Here is a 24847-nt window from a genome sequence, read left to right as displayed (position 1 = left end):
GGGAGATGTTCTATGTCTTATTTGCTAGCCTGCCAAATTAAGCACATAAAACAAGACATAACTCTAATGATCACTCTAACTGATGTATTTCCTTAGAGGAAAAAAGGCTGGTGCGTGACACAATGCAGTATGTACCACATCTGCCCATCTCTACAAACATGCGCAGTATTCTTCTGGAGTCGCCAGGGAAGGCAGTGGAGGAGGGGAGCGCCAGAAGGGCCAGCTTCAATCCTACAGTTGGGATTGAGGTGTGACTCTCCATCATCTCCGATCTTATTATTTTTTTTTTTTTCAATGTTTATTTATTTTTGGGACAGAGAGAGACAGAGCATGAATGGGGGAGGGGCAGAGAGAGAGGGAGACACAGAATCGGAAACAGGCTCCAGGCTCTGAGCCATCAGCCCAGAGCCCGACGCGGGGCTCGAACTCACGGACCGCGAGATCGTGACCTGGCTGAAGTCGGACGCTTAACCGACTGCGCCACCCAGGCACCCCTCATCTCCGATCTTAAATGTTACACCAGAATCTCACTAGGAAAACCGGGACTGGAAGCCAGGGCTCTCACCACCAGTTCACAGTGGGTTTCACGGCACCAAGCTGCCACCTTATCTCAATTGTTGTCAGTCACCTTGATTTCAGCCAAATCCCTGGGAATCAGTCCACATTTGCTCCTACACAGCTCTTTAACGGAACCTACTGCAATTCCCTGCAAAAAAACCCAACTAGCACATACACACAGCCGTATCACTAACTTTAGAGGTAAAGCCTGCTCAATGACACCAGTGGGGTTATTCAATTTATAAGCTTGAAATATTCAAATAAGTCTTCTCATAGGAAAAAAGCTAGGGTGGCTCTCATGTGAGTCATTCATTAATTTGTTCACACATACACTGAGAACCTACATGCCAGGAACCAGGGGAATCAGTGGTGACCAAATCTTTATTCTTATGGATCTTTATATTCCAGCAGTAAGAGAGGCACAGAAACTAAGAAGCAAATTAAATTAAGATTTTCTTAATTTTCTTACGAGAATACTGTTAAAAAGTGACATCATACACACTGATGTGCTTTGGTGAAATTTTAGAGGGGGTGTGGAGGGAAGAGGGTCTCTATGAGGGAGACGAGAGCTGAGACCCAAGTGCCATGAAATGCCAGCCCTGTAAAATCTGAAGACAGAACATTCCAGGCTGAAAAACAACAAACACAAAGGCCTTGAAATGGAATCACAAAGCTCAGCCTGAGAGGAACATAAAGGAGGCCAGCAGGCTGGAGTGTAGTGAACACGAGGAAGCAGTTCAAGACGCAACAGGAAGATGGGTTGGCCTAAATCATGCAGGGCCTGGTAAGAACGCAGACTTTTAAGCCTAAAGGCCACAGGAAGCCACTAGTGTTTCAAATAGGAAAGTGACAGGATTTCATGTATGTTTTTAAATGTTCTTTTTGACCAAAGTGAGAATGGATTGTTGCAGATGAGAGCAGAAGCAGAGACTAATTTGGTGGTCACAGTGGTCCTGAGAAGCACAGAGAGTCGAACTGCACAGAGGTGGAGTCCATTTTGGAAACAGTTTTTGGGCCAGGCCCGTGTGGGCACGGAAGCACCGTTACGGAGATCTGAAAGAGCAGAAAAAGAAGAGATCGGGGGGCGAGGGCAGTGTGAGGAGTGGAGAGTAGGGGTGGTGAGGCACAGAACTGAGAATTCTGACTCGGCCAAGTTACACGTGGGATGCCTATTGACACATGCAGGGGATGACAAAAAGGCAACACTGAGCCAAAGCGAGGTCATCTTTGTTGTCTTCTCGGTTTTCCCCTCTGTGGAAACAGAACAGGCTACACCTCTAGGGAAGATCTTAAGGAGGACACAGGAGAGTCGCTAAACATTTCCTTTTGAAACTCAGAAGCCAATTTCTCCCCTGGATGAGTTTACTGCAGCGCCCATCTGTTTCAGAGTCTAATCCCACAAGGCAAAAATACCCTGGTACTGACTATTAGGATTTAGGCCTTTAGTTAATCCTAAAGGATCTGGACTTTTGATTGCAACAGACTCTTGCATGCGATCTAACTCCATAAATCACTGCCAGTTATTCAGTCACAGGAATGTCAGTGTTGAAAGGGAACTCAGAGGTCACGAGGTAGAAAACCTTATTCTCATTCTATTTGTGAAGAAACTTAAATCCACAGACGTTGACAAGGAAACGGACACCATACAGATTTGTCTCAAGGTACAAAGGATATTCTGTATTCCTTCAGTTCTTTCAGTTCTTCTTCTCTTCGTTGCTTTTCTAGTAGTTCCTGCTGCCGGGAAACCTCGTCGAGGAAGTTAGTCTCATCTTCGTCTAAGCCTCTTACCATGTTTTCTGAGGAAATAATTGAACAAGGAACACTTAGCAGGCTAAAGGGAAAACAGTCAAATAAGATTTTTCCTTCTCCTTATTTTTAATAAGCAGCAGATCCTTTAGAGGATTAGAAGAAAGAATTTGTAAACACCTCGGCTTCTGGAGAGGGAACACAGCACAAAATCAAGGCATTTCTTCCATTACTAGACATTAGCACAGAATTAAAATGGGTATCTTGAGCTCGAAACAAAAATGTTCAATGTGGTCTGGAAGGCAGCAAGCTATCTCTTTTCCACCAAATGAACATCTAGAGACTAGATAATCAAGACAGTTCCGTGGCTAGTTAGACAAAGTGTTGCATGAGGCAAAATTGCACCAAAAAGGCTGTGCGGAGTGTGCTGGACTGTTTCTGAAGCTTACTGAATTTGAACTGCTCCTCATACTCCTGCTGCTTTCTGTCTTTCTGTTCCTGTAGCCTTTCATACAGAGACCGAGGGTCATAAACCTCCTCTGGACATTCTGAAAGAAAGGGGGAGGGAAAGAAAGGGAGGGGGGAGAAAAGGTACATACTTTAGAATTGTTCACATTATTTTGGAATCACAAAGGATTTCAAAGATAAAGTCAAGTCTCTGCATGATCTGAGGGCAAGGATAACACAAAAATAGCACAAAGTCCACAGCTTCCCTCTGGACCTGAGAGAGAGGCCGGCAGTTCTCAAAGGCAACCACCAACGGCAAGAGGACCCACGGCCGAGACAGTTAACTGGAAGAGGGGCCAGCCCAACCCCCACAGAGCGGCAGCATTCTCAGTCGTTCAGATCCTGCATCCCCCTGTAAAGATGGAACAGACTTGCAGAATCTTCTAGAAGGCAGGATGGTGGCACGGACAATGCATACTGTGCTTCTGCTCCCGCCACGGGGGCCTTGCATTGGCTCCTGCCCCACTCTGAGTCTCAATCCCCCTACTCTAAAGTGAGGACATTAGTGCCTCCTCTGAGGGCTGCTGTGAAGATTAGAGATCGTTACGCTGAATACCGAACTGTAAGCCCACATACCTTCTGGATCTTCAGGTTTTCGAACTTTCTCCCATTCTTCTTGCCTCCTTTTGCGCCGTTCATCTAGTTCTGCCTCGGACACAAACCTCTTTTTGATAACAAGATTACCATCATCCCCTCCATCCATAATGGAACAACTGGTCTACAAAAAACATATGAAACATTTCAAGTGAGAACCGCAATTTAAATTCTAAGGTGAAACAAGGAGATTTAGCTCTGTCTCACCTAGCAACAGATTATAGATCACTGATGGAAGCACATGATTACATTTTTCCTACTGTATCAGGCAGTTTTATTCACATTTATGTTATCTACAAAGTCAGCGAGAGGACCTGGACTAATTCTTATTACCTGCTGTAATTACACGGAAGTCTTACACTGCAGATATTTCTTGGTCCCTCTAATCTAAACCAATTGGCTTCCTGGGCACCCTAACTTTTTCCCCAGTTTTCAACCTCTTTTATTTCGGTGACATCTGACACTGTTCCTTCTTGAAATACCTGTTTCAGGGACATTCCACTACCTCCATTTGCGTTATTGTTTCCAAGTAGGTTCAGAATGGAGAAACTCAGGTATTCAAGGAGCCCTGGAAACAAAGTCTAGTTTGTACAACAGGGAAGGGATGTGCCTAGAGGCACACAAGCCCCAAATGGAGAAAGCGAGACGAGAACCCAGATCTCCTAACTTCAGGTTTAATGTGCTGTGCGCCACACTGAGTGGGGTTCAGGTCTTTCCTGACCTTCCTTCCTGTAAGCTACAGATCTATGCCCCTAAAGAGTCTATCTTCAATCCTTCCCTTTTCTCACTCCCACAATGACCTCGCCCACTTTATGAATATCTTGATGTACAAGATTCCCAAATCCCAAATCCATATACCTCTACCTGAGCCTCTCTTCGGAAGGAAGGGACAAAGAAATATAGAGGAGTGTGCATTACTCCTTTTAAGGCTTTCTGCTTTTCTTTGCTAGTTTCTTTCTTTCTTTCTTTCTGAAGAACCATGGAATTAACGCTCTACTCAGACATGTTGTATTATTCACAGAATTACACCCTAACAAGGAAGCAGATATTCTGCACTACTAAGACATCAACTCAATGTCCATTCCAAGATGATCCCGAATAACAAACTTAAGTCTCTACTGAAAGCACAAAAATAAAGAAGCTGCCATTTATTGAACTCTTACCATGCACCAAATACATTTTTATGTATATTATCTCATTTGTGCTTCCATTGACCCTATGAGAAATACTCTCTCCTCACAGATGAAGAAATGGAAGCCCAGGGAAGTTAGGTCACTCGTCCAAGGCGATAAAAGGTGGTGAATGGTAGAGCTGGTTTGACATCAAAAATTCATACTCTTACCCACTTCACCATCCCCTTCCCCAGGAACCTGGGATCCTGGTTAAAAAGAAGGACATGTCAATTTCAGCGTTCTTCCTGTACCAAATTCCAGGCTGAAACTGTTCATGTAAATATTTTAATAAAGATGAAAATGGAAGGTAAGAAAACAAATCCAAACATTCTTAACAAGAGACCAGTTTCAGCCTAAATCCTACTGTAGCTGAATTTTAGTTCAATATAACAACCATGAGAGAGAATTTTGAAATTTACTAGAAAGAAAACCAAATCAATTGGCAGAAGCTACTGTTCCCACCTAAAACCCACAACGTGCACACTTGTGATTTACCCTCAATGTCTCCAGCCAAAGGACTGTTACAGAAACAGAATTATTCAGTCTCTGTTGACCATGCCAAAAATTCCTCAAGTTCTGCAGAATACCCTCTTAGGAAACATGAGTTGACATATTCTTAAATGTCTTAAATTAGGACTCTAATGAATGGGAGAGATACACTGGATTCTCGATGTCCCCCCTTTCTTATTTCCTGGTAAATAATTCAGAGTGGCTCGGGTCCTTATGTCACACCTAACAGGATTCTCCATCCAACATACAAATCCACCATACATACCCAGGAGATTTTCATCCAACCCACACTCTAAAACTTCAACAGGGACCAATGCACTCATTCCCAGGCAGCTGGCTCCCTCTCTGAGTAGATTTGACTGGTAGGATAGTTCTTCCTTAAATCAAACTGCAATCTGTCTCCCTATAAATTCCACACTCAGGTTTAATCCACTGGGACTACAGAAAAGGAGCCAAATCCTTTTTACAACATGACAATGCTTCCACTGTTTGAGGACAACTCCCACGGTCCTCCTAATCTGTCACTTTTCTGGACCAAACATCCCTAGTTCTTTTAATCTTATGAAGCAGAGAAAAATAATAGTTTCTCAAAGCAGTAAACTTATCAGATTGCATAGGATTTCAACCTGGGAAATAAATGTTAGGATGTGGCAATGCCCTGACATTCCTACTGAATGCATCTCTCCACTCTCATTGTACGTTTTAAAAAAGGAAAGAAAATAACATATTAATACTGAAAAAAAGTGTTCCAATAGGCAAAAACAAAACAAAACAAAACCTAGACTCGCAAATGGTTCCATCTAAATGAGAATTCAGTCTCTAAGATTTATTCTTATAAATCAAAATTAAGAAAGTAAAATCATTAATTTTCACAGCTTGTTGCATTTTTGGAAAAGGAGAACCTGTCTTCACTTAAACTTTAACCAAGATCCCTGAACTCAAGGGACAAAGCCTTCAAGATACATGTGTTAAAAGACTTGAATCTGAAACAGAAACTAGAGAATCTTCCAACACTTCACTCTGGGGAAAAGACACACCTATGGGATTCCAAGAAATCCTTATTCTCTTTCTCATCAATCTTTTTTCACTTAAGTGTTAGAATTCAACTTCTACCCAAAGGGTTGAGTCTGTGCCATTCACCATCTTTCACACCACAAGGACAAAACCAGGAATTGGAGATGGTTACCAAAACTCAAAGAAGATGAAGCAGCACGTTGAAAATGAAGCAGCACGTTGAGAAAGGGAAATTTAAAGATAATGGCTTCAGAATTTGACAGAGAAACTACCGCTCTCAATGGGATGGTTTCCCGAAAACAGAGTCAAAACGAATCAACACTTAAAAAAGCCTGCTCTTTAAAGCTAATATTATAGTCCTGATATTCCCTTGTCTCAAAATAAATTTTAAAAAGCTAGATGGCCACACCTAATTATAATGAATTCCTGAGCATTAAAGGGATACAACTAAAGCACAGATTGCTCTGTCCTTTCTAGCCTTTCTACATCTTCCGCGTGTCCTCATTCCCTGGCACTTCAACCATCATTCCCTCCTTGCCTTCAACCTTGCCAGTGGCCCTCCTGGCTACTGGTCATCTTCCTATGTTAGGAGAGGTCAAAGATAGGGACAGAAAATGCTCATGAACAAGTGGCCATACTCCTGAGTATTCAGATAATGGTCAGGATATTCCCTCTCCAGAAATACTCGGATTTTTTTCAGGATTCAAAACTTCACTGTCAATACATATCGCCAAGAAGCAAGCTTAACTTCACACACCTTTCACCACAACTTGATCGAAGTTCCCCACTAGAAAACAAGTACCTTCTGTACCAGTCTCCTTACACAAGGCAGCACAGGTAATGATAAAGACTTTACACTCTGTCTGAAATCAAGAGACCTCAGTTCTGCCAGTTACAAGCTGTATGCCCTGGGCAAGTCACTTAAGTGCTCAGAGTCTTGGTTTCCTCATCCACAGGTTGCACTCACCAGTGGGGATTAAAATAGTCTTGCACAACAGAGAGTTTCTGTGAGGATAAACAAGGTAATTCGTGCAAAGCACTTAGCACACTGTTTGACACATGCCTAAAAAATGCTTTGAAAGGTCTGCCATTACTACAAAGCACTACGCTAAGCTCTGGACTGATTATAGGAGAGAAATACTGTCTGTACTCAAGGAGTGGGGGAGAAACAGATTAGTCACGTGAACAAAGGGATTACATCAAACAGAGAAATTAGGAAAAACTTACATGTATATATAGTTTGGTAATTCTATATTTTCCCTTTAGTTGGGTTCTCCATTTTACTGTTTTATTAGGTTAATTTAAATAAACTTGACATTGTGCTTCCACTAGTCCAGCACTATGCCAGATTCTATGAGGTACATAGAAGAAATAAACTTTAAAAGAGTTAGTACCCTTAAGCTAGTTAATACCAGATAATAGTGTATATAATGAATTACTACAATGAATAGTACAAGTAAGGGGCAACAATGAAGGGCATAAATACGGATCAATCTAGTTTCCCTGGCTGAAAACCTGGACATGAACCTTTTCCCTCACTGCCTTACATCTCACCAGTCACCAAGTCTGGTGTTGCTACCTCATAATGACCTCTTTTTTACCCATCTTTTCTTTTTTTCAAGAGGAGAGTTCTTTCTTTTTTTTTAGTTTATTTATTTATTTTGAGAGAGAAAGAGAGAGCTGGGGAGGGGCAGAGGGAGGGAGAATGAATCTCAAGCAGGCTCCGCACCCCCAGCACAGAGCCCGACACTGGGCTTGAACCCATGAACCGTAAGACCATGACCTGAACCGCAATCAGGAGTCAGAAGCTCAACTGACTGAGCCACCCCGGCCTCCTGAGTCCTTTCCTTTCTAATGTCTTCTTTTCAGGGCCTCATCCCGGCAAGGGCTACTGCAATAGCCTTCCACTAGTCTCCCTGTTTCTACATTCACCCCTACTCGAGCCGTTTCTAACTCTAACACGACCCCAGCACTTACCCACTGTGTTTTACCGTTTGTGACTGTTCCAACGGCTCTTTGTATTCGTAGTGCTTCTTAGCACAGTGTCTGGCATATATTAGGCAGATAATAATAAATACTTATTGAATAAACCAACCATGAAGAGGATTTCAAGAATTTATGCAGGGAAGAATGATCTCACATGAATATTCTAAGGTAATGTCCACACAAGTTACAGAAAATAGTAGATGTTACGTAAGCATTTGCTCAAGCTCCTATGTCTCACAGGGAATTCTATTCAAACACAAAATTTGGGTGGCCAGAAACACACGACCAAAAATTAAATCGCTTTCCTATATTACATAATTGATATCTTCTTCAAGAATAACTCACTACTTTCCTTTAATTTCAACTGACTGAAAAATGCTGTTACACTGAAGAATAAGTATTTCCCACACAAAGCATTTCTCTTTGAAGAGTTCAATTTTCATTGGTTGTTTATTCTGCAAAAGAAGGTGATGAGAACCTGGAGCTCATTCACCTCCTTCTGGAAGTAGGCAAGAACTGGAAAATAAACTGTTTATTTCTAAATCCTACTGCCCTGCTAAATTTCCACAAGTCTCTTATTTCTCCCCTTTGCTAGAATAATTAAAAACAAAACACAAACAAAGCCCAGGGGCCTGGGACCGAACTATAAAGATTCATGTAGGAATGAAGAGTATTTACAACAGGAATATTCGTTTTCTTCAGTGTTTAATTTTAGAAAGAATAAAAGCTGTCAACTTTCCTTTACTCACATTGCTTTTTTCCCCCGTAAGATGATTCAAGTTTAATTATCAAACTAAACATTGCATTACCTTAAAAATGATTAAGTTCTTCAAATAGGGAATTCAAGGAAAACCAAAACCATACCAAAATCACTTTGTGCAACCTTAAAAGTTACAAACTGACACTTATAAATAAATAGTTTTCAAATTTGCTTGACAGCCAAAAAAACACAAAGTTCTTATGTATCAGGCCAAAGTAACTGTTAAACATAGCACTTCTGTGTTTGTACTGGAGACTGTGGTATTTAATTTCCAGGTTGGAGGGACAAAATGGGCCCGGTGACACCGCATGCTATACAAGATATAAAACTTCCATTGCTGCTGCCCCCAAAGTAATTCCTACTGCTGACCTGAAAAATTATTCCATTTAGCTAGTGCCATGATACAAGTTAATGAGATCTGGTTTCCTATGGAATTGAATTTTGTGATGGCAGACTACTTAAGTGTTTACATCACTGGCCACTACACCTTCCTAATTCTAACATTAGACTGTAGTGTAAAAATACACCAGGGGGAATCAGATTTCTTTGTTATGGTGTTCTGAGGCTTCTCTTTGGGAAGCAAAAACAATAGGCCAATCCACTTTCCTTTCGCCAGTAAATATACTTAAGTCCTGCTCTTCCAACATTTTTACCCTGATGTTCAACTCACATGGGATTTCAAAATGCAAGACAGCAATTAAGAGGAATTTGCCATCTGGCAAACTCAACTGTATTCCAAATAGATAGCTTTCTGGCCAGAAGTCACTTCTACCAAGCCACAGTAATTCAGATCAAGACGACTTTCCCTATACATTATAAAACTTCAGAGCACGACAACTTCTAACAGAGAACAAGATGAGCGTTTGTTACCAAAGTAATCCTCAATCTAACATTAAGCCTTATTTAATGCACTCCAGTAGCAAAGTAGACTAAAGGAATCTAAAAATCAGGGTACAGCATACGCAATTTTATTCATATTTAAAATGTTTATTATAAAGAGCAATTTGTCACAATCTTCTGGTTGTCCAGGCATCTAAAAAAACACATGCAATAAAAAAAAATTTTTTTAAAGCAAACGTATATATACATTTATCTTTTCATAGCACAAGAACAGTCTCATCATATGTGCTTTTACCTTGAATTCATCTATATGCACTGAAAAGAAAAAGAGATCTTAAAATATTGATTTCCTTGACTGATCATCAGTTCCTTAGTTCATGTGCGCCTCCCAGAGTATAATCACTTTCCTCACTATGTATGATTCTAATATTAGCTGTATTTTTTACACATTGTGACTCCTAAATGCCAACCAACTAGTTCATCTGGGGTTCAAAGAAAGATAAACTTTGCATTACACAAACCATACAAGGCCAACTAACCCATTCAGTGGTATTGTTGAAGTAAATCTTTACAGGGGACCTACTGTGTGCAAGGCACAGAGTGCTCGGTGCTGAAATGGCACTCTACAATTTAGCAAATGAAGAAGTTGCATTCAGTAAAAGAGATAAGGTTGGCATAAGCAATTTTAGGAGAGGAATGAGGTTAAATGCTACAAGAGAATAAATAGAAGCTAAGCACTATGGAGTTCAGAAAAGGAAGACTAAAAAAAAGTATCAGGGAAGCTTCATGTTGACAGCAGCTGTGACATTACATAGGGAAAAGTGGTGGAAGTTTAAGGTATACGGAGAAAGATCTTTAAGATTGCCTGAAATCACAAATTTCACATTCCAAAATCAACATGAAAGGGGGCTTTCATTTCCAGAAATACTGGGCTAGGTAATAAAGATCAATCCTCTACCTCTATGACTAAACAAACAAAAAACTGGAAGAAATTTTTTAAATGATTCTTAAACAGAAAACCTAACAAGGCAGTAAAACAAACAAACAAACAAACAAACAAACAAAAAAGGCCCAAAGCCAAGAAAGGTGAAAGAAAATCAGAAATTAAACCCAACATTCAAACTGGTTTTCATCCTGAGGATTTCTCTGTCCTTGACCTTGAAAACTGCTGTTTTGATGCACTTACGAAGCAACAGAAACAAAAGTCAAAGCCAGGAGTCCACAAAAGGTGCAGAGTCTAATAACCAACTTCTTCTTCATCTTAACCTAGTGTCCCAAAGAACTATACCATTAAGATAAAGGTGGGGGCACCTGGGTGGCTCAGTCTGTTAAGTGTACGACTCGTGATTTCGGCTCAGGTCATGATCTTAGGTTAGTGAGTTTGAGACCCGTGTCAGTGCAGAGCCCTCTTGGGCTTCTGTCTGTCTCTGTCTCTCAAAAATAAATAAATTTTTTAAAAAGGTAAAGGTGAACTGGGAGGAAAAACAGCAGCAATAATGAGCAAAAGAAACAGACTCAAAGGGAATTGACAGTGGAATTAACACATATAGATTATAAAACAATGCTTACTGCATTGAAAGAAACAAAAACCAAGCCTCTAAATTAACAGCAGACTGTGAAACAATGGCATGGCACATTTGAAAAAGGATGAAATAGAACCTCAGGAACTAAAAAACACAATAACTGAATTTAAGATGTCAATGGAAGGGTGTAATAACAGATTAGAAATAACTTGAGAATTAATGAAGAAAACATTATCCAGGATGTAGTATGGAAAAATAAAGGAGTAAGAGGCATAGACAATAAAGTGAAAGGATCTGTGTTAAATCAGCAAAGGAGATAAACAATGGGGCATAGCAATATAAAATGGCCAAGAATTTTACAGAATAAAAAGAAGTCTGACAAACACCAAATCCAACAAAAACACATCCATAGTTGGATATATCGCCAGGAAAATGCAGAAAACAAAAAACAGAAAACAACTTTTAAAATACATCCTACAATAAAGAAACAGATCACACTTAAGAATGCAGACAAAGCATTTTCAAAAGGTGATCAACAGTGAATATACCGAACTTGTTTAATGCAGCTGCCCAAAAGGCACGATTACACTATGAGTGCATGAATGGCGGAACCACGCACTTTAATTACTTCACTTACCAGCTACGTGGATTTCAATTTCTGAGGCAGCAGCTTAACTCTAACCAAACATCAAGATTCTTAGAAGGTAAAAGGGAAGACTGCTAACCAGGTAAATGGTCTTGACATAATTCTTCCTGATTGTAAGGGATTAAGACACCAACACTTCAGCTGAGAAAAATAGGTGGCCAGCCTCTGCTTTCAGACCCCTATAAATTGTTAACAGCTCTTCTCATGCTCCATTTGAAAGACTGTAAAAGCTGCTTTTATCTCCGCTCAATTCCTGGTTATCAAAAGGGAGTATAAACACTGATTCTTTTCAAGGATTTCAGAAGTCGTGCCCTCCAAACTATTTCATGAGGTCCCTGTTTGATATCAAGTCAAACAGCCGAACAATCAACAAATCTTACCTCACAGCTGGTATACACAAGAGGGCATTGGGAATTCTGATTACCAGGCCCGCACTTGGCTTCCCTGGGTCCCAACTGCAGACCTACTCAGTCAGACTATCTGGGGGGTAGGGTCCGAGAGTCTGCATTTAAACAGGCCACAGAAGATCTCGTTTTCTACTAGATTAAGAACCACTGCTATCAACAAGTAGGTCGCCACCTTTACACCAGTGAGCATTGACAACTCACGTGAGCAAACTCTCAATCAAGATCCTTCAACCCAACCCTCAGTCTTAGTTTCCTTTTTTTTTTTTTTTGCGAAACGAGCACGGTGGATTGCTATCTATCAGAAGAAAACGCATTGAGCACAGCAAAAGGTGCATGGTACATAATAAATGTGTTTCCCATCCTACACTTGCACTCTGTGATTCAACCATGTCCAACCAGGCACTCCCACATCTCCTGAGTAGCCCGGAGCCTTTCCAAGACCCCTGGGAGAGAGCCCGCTCCTCACTTGGAACCTGGGTGGCCCCACTTAGCAGAAACGGTGGAAGAGATCCGGCAAGAGGTGCGAAGTCCCAAGACCGCTAGAAAGGGCCGGGATCCTTCCCCCCAGACGACTTGGAGGCCTTCCCGCGGGTTCCCTCGGCTCCCCTCAGGCTGGCCCCCAGCAAGCCCCTGGCCCCGGTGACTCAGAATACTGGGCAAGTGCGCAGACTGAGAACGGGCTTGGCCCTAAACCTCACACCAGACGTAGGCCCCCCCCCAAACACACCCCCATCTCCTCAGCGAACAAGCTGGAGCCCAGGTCTCTCTGCCAGGGCCCAGGCCGCACTCACCTACCAGCGTGCAGGAGGCTAGACCCCCTCACCTCGGCGGTGCCCACCCCAAACCGCCACCACTAAGGCCACGCGCTCTTTAGGGGGAAAAAAAAAAGGGAAAGAGAGAAAGAAGAAAAGAAAAGAAGGAAAATAGCCTTTGCTTTTGTATTCCTTTTGACCCTTCAGGGCTTCCTCTTCCTCACCGCCACAACAAAGTTCCGCCCCGCTTCCGGTAGCGTAACCCAATCCGCACCTTTCTTCCTCCCCAGGAGACAGATGGAAATCCGGTACCAGGCAAACTAGCCAGAGAGACTTGATTGGGCCATTCTCACCTCAGCAAGGGGATTGGCCAGCTCTTGCTTGGGGGGCGGGTCGGGCCGAGAGATCACGTGATACCACCCCTGAAATATGATTGGCTGTAAGGGAGAGGGCTTGCCACAGAGGAAGGGGCGTTTCCTAGGGGACTGAGGGAGGGCAGGGGCGGTACGAAGCGGGGGTGGGCCCAGCGCGTAATGGCAGCGCCGTGGCCTCGCGTCCATCTTTACCGCTCTCTCGGACCTGTCACAAAGGAGTCGCGCCGCCACCGCCGCCCCCTCCCTCGGGTGGGCCCTGGAGCTGGAGAAGTCAGTGCCGCAGCCCGGCCGCGCTGCTCTGGGAAACCACTGGGGACGCGGAGCTGGGGGGAGTCCGAGGGCTGGGGACGTCCGTGAGGGAGGGGAACAGCCGCCCGAGTCTGCGGTGGGGAGACCGGACTGGGGCTGAGGGAGACTCCGGGAAGGGGCCCGGGAGGGAGTGGCGTTGGGCAGAGCCCAGGAAACAGCCCGGAGGTTCTCCACTGAGGCCCGCGCTGAAGGCGCCTGAAGAGGTACCTGGAAGAGGGTGTTCCCCCTTTAGCGGATTCGTGACCGGAGGAGGTTGTTGGGGGTCGCCCTTCCGAGGAGGCCGTGGCTAAAAGGGCCCAGGTGAGAGGCAGGTAGCTCTTGGGAGGCTCCTGATGTTTAGGGGTGCTCCTCGGGGGTGTCCTGGACGGAAGGGGTAACGGGAGGAGCTTTGGGAGGGTTTTCTTTTGTGGAGTTTAAGGTTTAGGTGGCACGGGTGGAAGTCGGACCTTCCCCCGGGAGACATAGAAATGCCTTCGGGTCGAGAGACACCTCAGGGAGAGGGGCTAGGAGTTGGGAGCCAGAGCTAGAGGATTCTTTTACTCCGGAGGCCCGATGTGGAAAATGGGTAAGGGCCCTAGAGAGAGGTTGTTGCTGAGCGGCTCTGGAAAAGAAGAGACCACCCTCGGTAGGAAAGCCCGGCGGAGAATAGTGAGAGGGAAGCAGCAATGGCAAGGGTTTTCCTCTCTGGAGACCGAACCTGTGTCTCAAACACAGGATTCAGCTGCTTCTGGGCAAAGTGCAGGTGGGGTGGAGGGAAGTCCATCCTAACAGCACTGCTTGCGTGACTCTAGCTGTGGCTTTTGTTCCTACCTGGTGCCTCAGTTTCCCTGTCTTGGGGGAGGGAGAGCGAGGCAGAGATGGTTCACTGAAACTGTGCAGTTCCATGCCGTAGAGCTGTCTGAATGAGGCTGGCTGCCCCCCCCTTGGAGTGTTGTACTTTGAACTTCAGGAGGTTGGAAGTGTCTACGAGTGACTGAGTAGGGTCCTGCAGACGTCCAGGCCCCTCACCTACCGTGTACCGTCCTTATTAACCTCCTCGGGTCCCTTCTGTAAAATAGGGCAGTACGTGTAGATACTTTACAAGCTGTGTGCGAGTCAAGTACTGCGATTCTACCACCAAAGGGGTTGGAGAAGAAAAGTGAAGGCACTTTCCAAACTGTAAAGCAGTATGTAGATGTAAGGGATTAGTATTAACACAATTGTTGATCACCTCTTGTACTGGGAGCCATATTGTATGAAAACCTCAAGGTTCAGAGCTTTCTAGGTCATATTATGATCTAAACCCACGGTTTCAGCCCCTGCTTAGAAGGGAGTGGAGGGATTTCCGGTTTTTTGCTCCCAGAGTTTTAATTTACTCTGAACTGCTGATGGTGCTGGCAGGAGGTAGCACTAGAATATAATCTCCTTCAGAAAGTTTTTCTCTGACAGCTGAAATTTGATCTCAATATTATAAACCTCCTCCCCTTTTTCCATCTATATATTTATGGCCTTTGGATGTCTACATGTAGTGAATATCATGCTTCCTCTCTTGTGATTTTGTAAATGAGACCTCCTTTTTTCCCCCCACGAATATTACGCCTTTCTGCACTCTGCGGTGGCCTCAAGCTAGATTATGAGGCACATAAGCAATTGCTTTTAAATTTCTCTTCCACAATGGTTCTTTTTATTTTTCCCCATATATAGAAGTTACATTTCCTCGAATGACATCTTGCTTTGTAGCTCCCCCTATGAAGCTATAAAATACTTGAGTCCATGTATGACATTTTCCTAATATTTGGTTAATGGCGTTTGTTAGCTGGTTTTCCAGATGTTGGATAATTTGTGATTTTTGAAGGTTTTTTTGTTGTTGTTGTTTTTTAGCTAAAAGCTGGCTTGAAATTCCTGTTTTTCTAATTTTATATTCCATGGGTCTTTAAAAAAAAGAAAAGCACTGTGGTGATTTTATGAGCTTTCTGATTTCCCAGGATACATGTTGTCCTGACCTACTGCTTAATGTCTGTGGCCTGCTTTTGCTGTTTTCACAAACCCTCATTATTTCTGTATTCCATGATTATTTTTAAGTTATTGATTATAGGAAATGTTCCAGCATGCTCTATGTGGACTTTTTCAATTTGTCAACACATGACTTTTCACCTTAGTAAATTGGCCAAGAAACAAGGGGAAATAAAAACTTAGCATTATGTATAAAAGTTTGTTATTCGATACAACTCTGAAGTGTGTTTTGGCAAGAGAATAACAAAAAAATTGTTGTGTGTTCCTGAAGTGCATTTACTCATTTTGTTTCTACTCATCTTAATTCAGCCTATCAGGAATTACAAAAATAAGTAATTTTTTTAATGAAGTGAGAAGTCATTTTGCATCCTTTAAAATACAACTCTCCTTGATACTCTAATATCTACATAGTTTGAGAAATTATTAGGAATTCTTAAGGATGGTAATCAGTATTACTACTTCAAATTGGAAGGTTTCTGTTTCGTGATCGGATGCTTGTAAAGTAGGTGCGATAGTCCCAGGGCTTAAAAAGTAAATGGAAAATCATTAGGCACCACAGATGGGAATCACAATGGAACCAGCAGTCTATATCCAGAGTTATTTGGGAGCAGTAAACTATCAGTGTAGCTTCTCTTCAAATATTTGGCATCTTCGCGTTTACCATTGAGTTTGGATAGTTTTTCCTTGTGTACAATTTTGAAAATTGAAAAACAGAATAGGAAGTGGTGAATGATAAAACTTGGGCCAAAACCATTAGAAGGAGACTTACAATTTTAGTGGTGCAAAAGAATGAATGTTTTCACTTTGGTTTATCTATTCGGTGGTCAGCTTTTGAAATAGCTTTTGCAATATGATTGGGAAAAAAGGTAAAATTGTTAAATTTTACTCTCCGTGTCCATTTCAAAAGAGAATGCTTGCTGGTTAAAGATGTAAGAGCATATTTAACTATAGAAAACTGTATATAACTGTGTGATATATACAAGGCTAAATGAAGCAAACATTTTATAGTGGTTGGCTGTAAGAGAATATTTTCCTTTCTCCCTTTCTGAGCTTTTGAAAATGAAGAATGTGTTTGAAAAATTAAAGAATTGATGCACTCCAGAAGTTTGTTAATGAATGAACCATGCATGTAACTTTCTTGTTGTTTGAAATTATTCCAGGCATAATATCATGGGTCCTATACACATCAAATAGAACGTTTGAAATACTTGACTTGGCAAGTTTATTATTACCTCGGTTTAACGTTGCAATGTAATTTTTTTCTTACCCCTTCTACCTCCGGAAGAGTTAAGTTTCTGCTCCTGGGCTCCCCTAATGCAGTGACTCTCCAAGTACGGCTCCTACTCCACCGTTCTTTGTGAGAAGTGCAACTCCTTTTTTCAGTTCTTATTGCTTCATAGTTGTTCATACTTTCATATACCTAAGGGCTGCTTATTAATAACTTATGAAGTGAATTGTTAAGAATTACTAAAATGTGTATTCATAAGCCAAAACTAGTATAGCATTAGAGTTTACTGTTGTCCCCGAGTCTGTCCTGGGAAACTTGGCAACAGTGCAAAGCTTCTTACATGTCATATGCAGAATGAGGTTCCTGCCATATTCAGGAAGGGTGCTTATTTAGGATGTATCCTCAGTATGGTCTCAAATGGATCTTGGGTTTCCATTGTGCTTCCTCTTTTCTACTCCCCTCCCCCACCTGCCATTTAAATTACTATTAGCTTCATCTTTATCTATTTAATTTATGGGCTTTTGGTTAACTTTTCACTGTGTGGCTAGGCATAGTTGTACCAAAAATGCTTTGGCTTATAATTTAAAACATGAATGTGTTGCAGCACAGATAAATCTTCATTCCCCCTTTGCTAATTCTGGTATATATAGTCACCTAAAAACTTGGTTGTAAGAGATACTTGAAGGTCACTAAGTTCCTTTTCCACTGGAAAAACGGTCGAGGGAGAGGCCTCCTCCTAGTAGACCTAATGCTTTATCCGTAAGTTTCTATGACATGTGCTGTGTTATGGGTCCGGCACTAGGTGTGTTGTCTGTTGCTGTCCTTTGTCCCTCTGCCAAAAACATGAGGACCTTTCTTTGGCTTTGCTTGGTGCATATAAGCATTGGATTTATATTTATTGAGCGATGTTGTCTCAGTTTTTCAAAGTGATAACTCCTTTGGAAATATTTCATTTTTACAGATTTTAGAATAAATTCACTTAAATTACTTATTGACTGCCTATTAGTTTCTAATAGGTATCCAATTGAGTATGCAATTGACTATTTAAGTAGATCTCTTTAAGGAAAGTGTTGCTATACATGCTATTGACACATTTTGTTTTCTTAATAGCAGAGAGTTCTGTAACAGTAAAGTCCTTTTCCTTCAGATTTGTGGATGATATATGTGTTTGAGTAACAGATCTATATGACTTCCTGTTATTTGGTCTCCCAGGGGGGATAAATCCCCAATAGTGTGGCGTATTACGTGTGGTTTTCCCCTCCGTACTGTAGCCATCATTAGCGCTTACCTCAGTTCTTCCTTAGCATTTCCGTTTTGGATTCAAGGCAAAATTTTCAATTCTTGAGACCAGGCAAGTATTATTTACTTGTCCTTTTTTACTATTATTTGCTTCTGGAAATTCCTTGTTATTTTATTTCTTGTTACATTTTATTTCTTGTTACAATTTTTGAATATTAACAGGATTTGACTCTTCTCCTTTGTACTGTTTCAGGTCAGGGCTATCTTCTATAATTTATTCTGCTAAAAAATCTCACCTGACCACAGCCACCACTGCTACTGAGTTAAAAAGTTCCCAACGTTTTAGAAGGTTTTTCCAGCTACTCCTTCTCTACCAATTCAACCAGAAAAATTAACTACTTTTCCTCCCAAAGTTGTACTTTCTCTAACTAACCTCTGTGCATAGCAGAAGTATGAAAATGACCCAGTGCTTTTCTCGGACAATGTGAAGGTTAGTTATGATCTCTGGGATAATAGTACCCTATCTGGCTTAAACTTCAAGTGGCCAGCACTAATGCAGATAGTTTTGGACATCTGGGTGACATGTAAAACTATCTTACCAGAGCTGCTTTTCCTTTTGGGGGAAAAGTGAAGTCCCAACCAAATATTTCACAATCTTCCCCCCTCACCCCCACCCCCACCCCCACCACAGAATATCAGATGCTTTTGAGTCTAGAGAAAAACCCTCTTGTTAAAATGTCTTTAGGTGGTTTCTGTTTCAACTTGTAAGTATACTCTTGACATATAATACACTTTTCTTATCTACTTATTGTACAACTAAATAACCTTGTTGACCTCCAGCTTTTCCCCATTTAGACACAGTCTTCAGCAAAAAAAAAAAAAAAAGTTACGGTCTTTGGGCTGTTCTGTAGAATATTTTAAAAACAAAAATATTTGAGTAAGGTTGTCTACCTTTGAGTTACACAGGTGTATGCATTTGACAAAACGTGGTACATATATTCTTAAGACTTGTATCTTTCATTATGTGTAGATTTAACCTCTGAAAACATATTGAAGGCCAGTTAGTGATATACGTGCTGAATTATTTAGGGAGGCAGTATACTAATACCTGTGATTTACTTTGAAATGCATCAAAAACAGATGGATTGAGGATAGGTGTGTGATAAAGCAAGTATAGTAAAATGTTATTGTTAGAATGTAGATGGTGGGTATGTAGGTGTTCACTGTAAAATTCAACTTTTCTGTATGTTTGAAGCTGTCCATAATAAAATGTCGAGGGCGCATTAAACATGACACTGGACGCTATTCCTGGTCCTATGCATATTCACTATCTTAGGATAAAATCCAAAACTTGATCTAATGAAAGAAAACCATTAAAATTTTCAATGTATTACATGTTGTTACTCTTCATGCTATAGGATTTAGTCTTTGAGAATTGGGGAGTGGCTTGGAAAAAATTACTGCATCCTGGAACACTGTTTTGGAATGATGAGGTGAAGATGACAGCAATGGTAATTTCATGCCCAAAGTGTGTTTTTTCTTCCTATAGCCATTCATTTAACCAGCTTCTCCCTTCTTGGCAGCATAATCCTGAAGTCTTATTTTCAGAGAAAAGAAAGTATTCTTAATGTCACTGAGCTTTATTATGATTGAATGCAAGCAAATATTTGAAGAGATGAATCATTGATTCCTGGACCATCGTCAGACAGGGTTAGATCAGTTGGCCAGATGTCTCTGTGGTGGATAGTTTATGATGGTAGAGGTCTGTGTTTTGAGTACCAGACCTCACTGCCTTAACACTGAGCTTTCTGAGAGCCCAAGTTTGATTTCTTTTTCCCTTTCAGAGCAGCGCTAAAGTAAATAAAATGTAAAAATCTAATAAATCATAAATGACATAGAAATGGAAAGAATAGTTTATTTTGTAAAAGGAAATGTTTTATAATTATGCACTTGCAGCAAGATGGCTATGAACAGTATAATGATTTAAAACGCATTATCATTTAGATGGTAAAAAGTGTCTCTACTAAGCAATGGCATCCAGTGGCATCATTATAATTTAATCAGTTGGTGGTTGCCACGTCAGTTGATGACTGCTACAGCCACAGATCTAGTCCTAGTGTATATTTAAATTATGTGACTAGCTTTTTTTGTTCTCAAAATCGAGCCAACCATCTAATGCTAAGTAGTCATCAAAGTTATGTGGAAGTATATAGGTATTTGAGATGTTTTGCCTTTACATAATCTCTATTCTTATTCATTTTCCATTTCATTCAATCTGTCAACCATTGACTGACATTACCCATCAGCAGGGTACCATCTCGATTCATGATGCTTCATAGGGTGGGTCTGTTGGGAAAAATAGGGAGCTATTTTATTCATTATGTCAATATGTACTGTATATAATCATTAATGGATGTAACTGTACTCTAATGGCTTTTTTGGCTGCCTTCTCCAGAAGGCTAAGTTCAAAGATAGTATCAGTTCATTTTTCTGGAAAGGGAGATTAACTTTTTTGACCTCAGAAGAATCACTCTGTAGTGTTTCAATTTGTTCCTTCATCCAGTTAGTAGGTCCTACCTATTGTGACACATTTCTGTGTTAGGTTCTATAGCACAGTGATTTCCAAACCTGACCACCATCAGAATCAACTGGAGAATTTGAAGAAAATAGTTGCTTGGGTCACATCCTAGAAATTCTGATGCTGGTGATTTGGAGTGGAACCAGGAATTTGCATTTTAAGAAGTACTTAAGCAATTCTAATGGACATTGCCTTTGGGATGATTAAGCTACAATCCCTTCTAAGGTTCTTTGTCTAAAAGTATGGATAAGTAAAAATTATTTTAGTACAGGGTAGATGATAACTATAAAAAATAACTTCTTTGGTTATCTTAGTGCTGTTTGTTTCTTTGTTTAAAGTTTATCTCGAAAGAGAGGGGAGGGCAGAGAAAGAGGATCCCAAGCAGGCTCTGCACTGTCAGCGCAGAGCCCCACGCCAGGCTTGAACCCACAAACTGTGATCATCACCTGAGCTGAAATCAAAAGTTGGATACTCAGCTGACTGAACCACCCAAGTGCCCCACAGTTATCTTAGTGCTCTTTTTTTTTTTTTAATTTTTTAATGTTTATTTACTTTTGACGGAGAGAGAGAAAGACAGAGGGAGAGCAGGGGAGGGGCAGAAAGAAAGGGAGACACAGAACCTGAAGCAAACTCCAGGCTCTGAACTGTCAGCACAGAGCCCGACGCAGGGCTCAAACCCACGAACCGTGAGATCGTGACCTGAGCCGAAGTTGGACACTCAACCGACTGAGCCACCCAGGTGCCCTTCTTAGTGCTCTTAAATCAGGTCTTACTCCAGAGTCCCCACATCCCAGATTATTTAGTCACTCATTTTATAATAACATCTTGCATTTTTGGATCCAGTGTAAGTGTAAGGCTCTGTGCCACATGTTTTACATGCACTATTCCATTTAATCCTCACAGTAGTACTGTGTAAGAACTATTATTATCTCCATGTTTTAAAGTGTGTCAATAGTCAGGGTACTTAGAATGCATAGCTGTAAATATTGCAGAGCTGGGACCTGCGCCCAGTCTTTCTGACTGCAAAGCCCCGTACCCTGTACTGGAGGTGGCCTCTGGCATCCTGTATAAGATCTGTAGGCTGAGTGTTACTGTCTTAAAACAATGGTCCTTCGGAAGAGGACCACATAATGATTTTTGGAATGAGCTAAAACAAAGCTGTGTAAAGTGTAATTGTTTAACTTCATTACCTAGTCTTTTGCCTAAAGTATTCACAATTTGTTCTGTGAGAGAAGTATAACAAGTGGCAATGATTTCCTGATAAAACCTATACGTTCTTTAGTACTGAATAAATCTAAAAGATCATACCCTTTGTTCACTTATGTCCCCTGCCTTTAGATGTGACCCTTAAAGATTCTCTGTATGTTCATTTCAGAAGTTTTTTAAAGATACCAGCTCTTTTTTTTTCTTGTATGTTTCAGATTTCCCCCACCTAATTAGCCTCTTCTTTACACCTGGTCTTTAATTAAAGAGAAAGTCTTTAATTTTAAAATATTTGAAAACTTTATTTTTTTACTCCCATTTCCTCCTATGACAGATTTTGTAGCTGGCATCATTTTGGGGTCATTTAGGGAAAATGACTCCTTTGGAAGAACTTGACCTGAACTACACTTGAGTTCAGTATGAAAATAAGCAAAAGCTCACTGAATTCTTGTCATCTTCCTCCAAATTTAGTCAGATTTTTATAAATACCTATAGGTACTGGATATCTTCCCTTTAGAACAGTACTAAAAGGAAATCTGCATAGATTAATTATTCTATATCCAGTTTAGCAAAACATTTTTGGATAGAATGAAGTTTAAGACTTTGAGATTCAACAAGCTTTTTTTTTTTTTTAACCCACTGTATTTCTCAGAAGCATTCCCATCATTTCTTGTTAATCTAAATAGCTTTACAAGTGATGGCATTAAACTGTAATTGTAGGATTCTCTGTTCTCTCCCAACACTTTTTCTGAGACTTAATCTCAACTGACATTCTCAAGTCATTACCAGTTTTTTAAAATGCCTGATTGGTCTCCCTTCCGCAGTTATGCATTCCCCAATTTAATGTGTCTGAGTGGACTGAATCTTATTTACATGACACGCCTATCCCAACTTCCATATTGATCATCTGGAAAGGCTCAGGAGCTTTAGAGAAGCCAGTAGAATTCCCTCTGCTCCAGTAACCCCAACACCACGGAGCAGTTCAGGGTAAGAGAGCACTTGGCCAGGAAATGAAGCATTACCAAATAGAGTTCCCTGTATTGAATCCTGGACCACTCCCACTACCGTCCCCGAAGTATTAGTTGGTTTAGACACAGATTTTTATGGCCTAGTGGGTAAGAAACTATGACAATCCAGAGTATGGATTTTGATACAGACTTAACTGGGATGAGGAGTAGTTTTAGATATACTGGTATAGAAAGATGTGCTGTTGGTGTGCCTGGGTGGCTCAGTTGGTTAAGCATCCAACTCCTGATCTCAGCTCAGGTCATCTCCCCCATTCATGAGATCGAGCCCTGCATCAGTCTCTGTGCTGACAGCATGGAGCCTCCTTGGGATTCTCTCTCCTCTCTGCCCCTCCCCCACTCATGCTCTCTTTCTCAAATAAACAAAAAAACGTTAAGAAGAAAAAAAGCAAACCTCAGATGTTTATGGCATCATCCTATTTAAGTTAAAAAATTGGGGGGGGGGGGGGGAGGTGCACCTGGGTGGCTCAGTTGGTTAATCATCTGACTTCAGCTCACATCTTGATCTCATGTTCTCGAGTTCGAGCCCTGCTTTGGGTGAGCTAAAGCCCCACATCAAGTGAGCACAAGCCCCACTTCAGTGAACCCCACTTCTCTTTCCCTTTCTCCTCTGTGCCTCATGGGATTATTTTTTTTTCTCTCTCTCTCCCCCGCCCCCCATCCCAGCCCTTTGCTCACTTGCGGCCTCTCTCTTAAAAAATTGTTGTTGTTTTTAAGTATATTAATGTGCAAACAGACACATGAAGCTTTTAGCAGGGGTTACCTCTGGGAAAGGAATGAGCTATGCAGAAGAGAGGCTTTCACTTTTCTGTAGACTGTATGCAGCATTTCAGTCTTAAAATGAAAGTGCATCCATCTTTTGTTTTAAAAAGTTAACAGATGGGGTGCCTGGATGGCTCAGTTGGTGAAGTGTCCGACTTCAGCTCAGGTCATGATCTCATGGTTCATGGGCTCGAGCCCCATATCGGGCTCTGTGCTGACAGCTCAGAGCCTGGAGCCTGCTTCAGATTCTGTCTCCGTCTCTCTGCCTCTCCCCTACTCCTGCTTGCTCGTGCTCTCTCTCTTTCTCTCTCTCAAAAATAAGTAAACATTAAAAAGTTAACAGATAAAAAACTTTTAATATAATTCTTTGATATTTCATGGGAGTGCTCTAGTGGCATATCAACTGGGCAGACCTATCAGAAAACGTTGGGTTCTTTACCTGCTTCGTCTGAATTGTTCCAACAGTGTCTTCTCTGAAATTTCTGTGAGAAGGGCTGGAGCACTGCTTCTTAAATATGTTACTTTTTGGTCTTAGCATAGTTTATAAGATCAATAGAAATTTATAGCAGGGACCCTTTTAAAGCCTTATTTCTGATTTCTGTCTCTTGTCCTTTTAAGCATTGAGATCTCTTAATTATCTACTACTCTCTGAGGGGAATTGTATGTATACCATGGTCCCTGCAGTAATGGGAATGGTATTACTTCAACTCTTTGTTGATTCTCTTTTAAGAAGCTGTTTCCAGCAGAGTCCTTGTCTTATGCTCCTACCTATACTTCAGTCACATCCTTTTAAGTATAACCTCCAAATTTTAAAGACAGCCTGACTGGGGAGAACCAAAATACCTATGGTATTACTTGGCTCAGCCATTGCTATCTTGCTAGTCTGGAGAGAGATACTGTCTGTTAACTCTCTTCTTTCTTCCCATCCCTCCCTCCTCTTCCTTCTGTTGTCCCTCCGCCTCCCTCTATGGGTTATATTAGATTATTATATGTATGAGTAAAGGCTTTCTATCTCCATCTATCTTCTATCTCCATCTCCTTTCCTTTAGTTTTCCCCCATGAACAGTAATTAAACTAGGCAAATATTTAAAAGAATTTGCTGCAAATCTGTCCCAATAATGG

At 41.2% G+C, this 24847-nt stretch overlaps 2 protein-coding genes across 12 annotated transcripts in view; one reads left to right on the top strand and one right to left on the bottom strand.

Moving 5' to 3' along the window:
- Positions 1–13543, bottom strand: part of PSME3IP1 (proteasome activator subunit 3 interacting protein 1) — a 31594-nt gene extending 18051 nt beyond the window's left edge. The window contains exons 1-5 of one of the 8 annotated variants that reach the window (XM_047835230.1): positions 13055–13233; positions 11848–11963; positions 3388–3529; positions 2754–2852; positions 2233–2354 (exon numbers count right to left, since the gene is read on the bottom strand). In XM_047835230.1, the coding sequence (XP_047691186.1) occupies positions 2233–2354; positions 2754–2852; positions 3388–3514 (348 nt within the window). In that variant the 5' untranslated portion in view covers positions 3515–3529; positions 11848–11963; positions 13055–13233. The other 7 variants (XM_047835226.1, XM_047835232.1, XM_047835234.1 and 4 more) reach the window with 7 other exon arrangements.
- RSPRY1 (ring finger and SPRY domain containing 1) overlaps positions 13530–24847 on the top strand; it is a 47720-nt gene continuing 36402 nt past the window's right edge. Inside the window, exon 1 of one of the 4 annotated variants that reach the window (XM_047835218.1) lies at positions 13530–13659. The gene's annotated coding sequence lies outside the window, so the exon portion shown is untranslated. Of the gene's footprint in view, positions 13999–18628; positions 18648–24847 lie in introns of those variants that run through there. The other 3 variants (XM_047835217.1, XM_047835221.1, XM_047835219.1) reach the window with 3 other exon arrangements.

The sequence above is a fragment of the Prionailurus viverrinus genome, chromosome E2 (assembly GCF_022837055.1).
Source record: "Prionailurus viverrinus isolate Anna chromosome E2, UM_Priviv_1.0, whole genome shotgun sequence".
NCBI lineage: Eukaryota > Metazoa > Chordata > Mammalia > Carnivora > Felidae > Prionailurus > Prionailurus viverrinus.
This window is presented reverse-complemented; position numbering and strand designations above follow the sequence as displayed.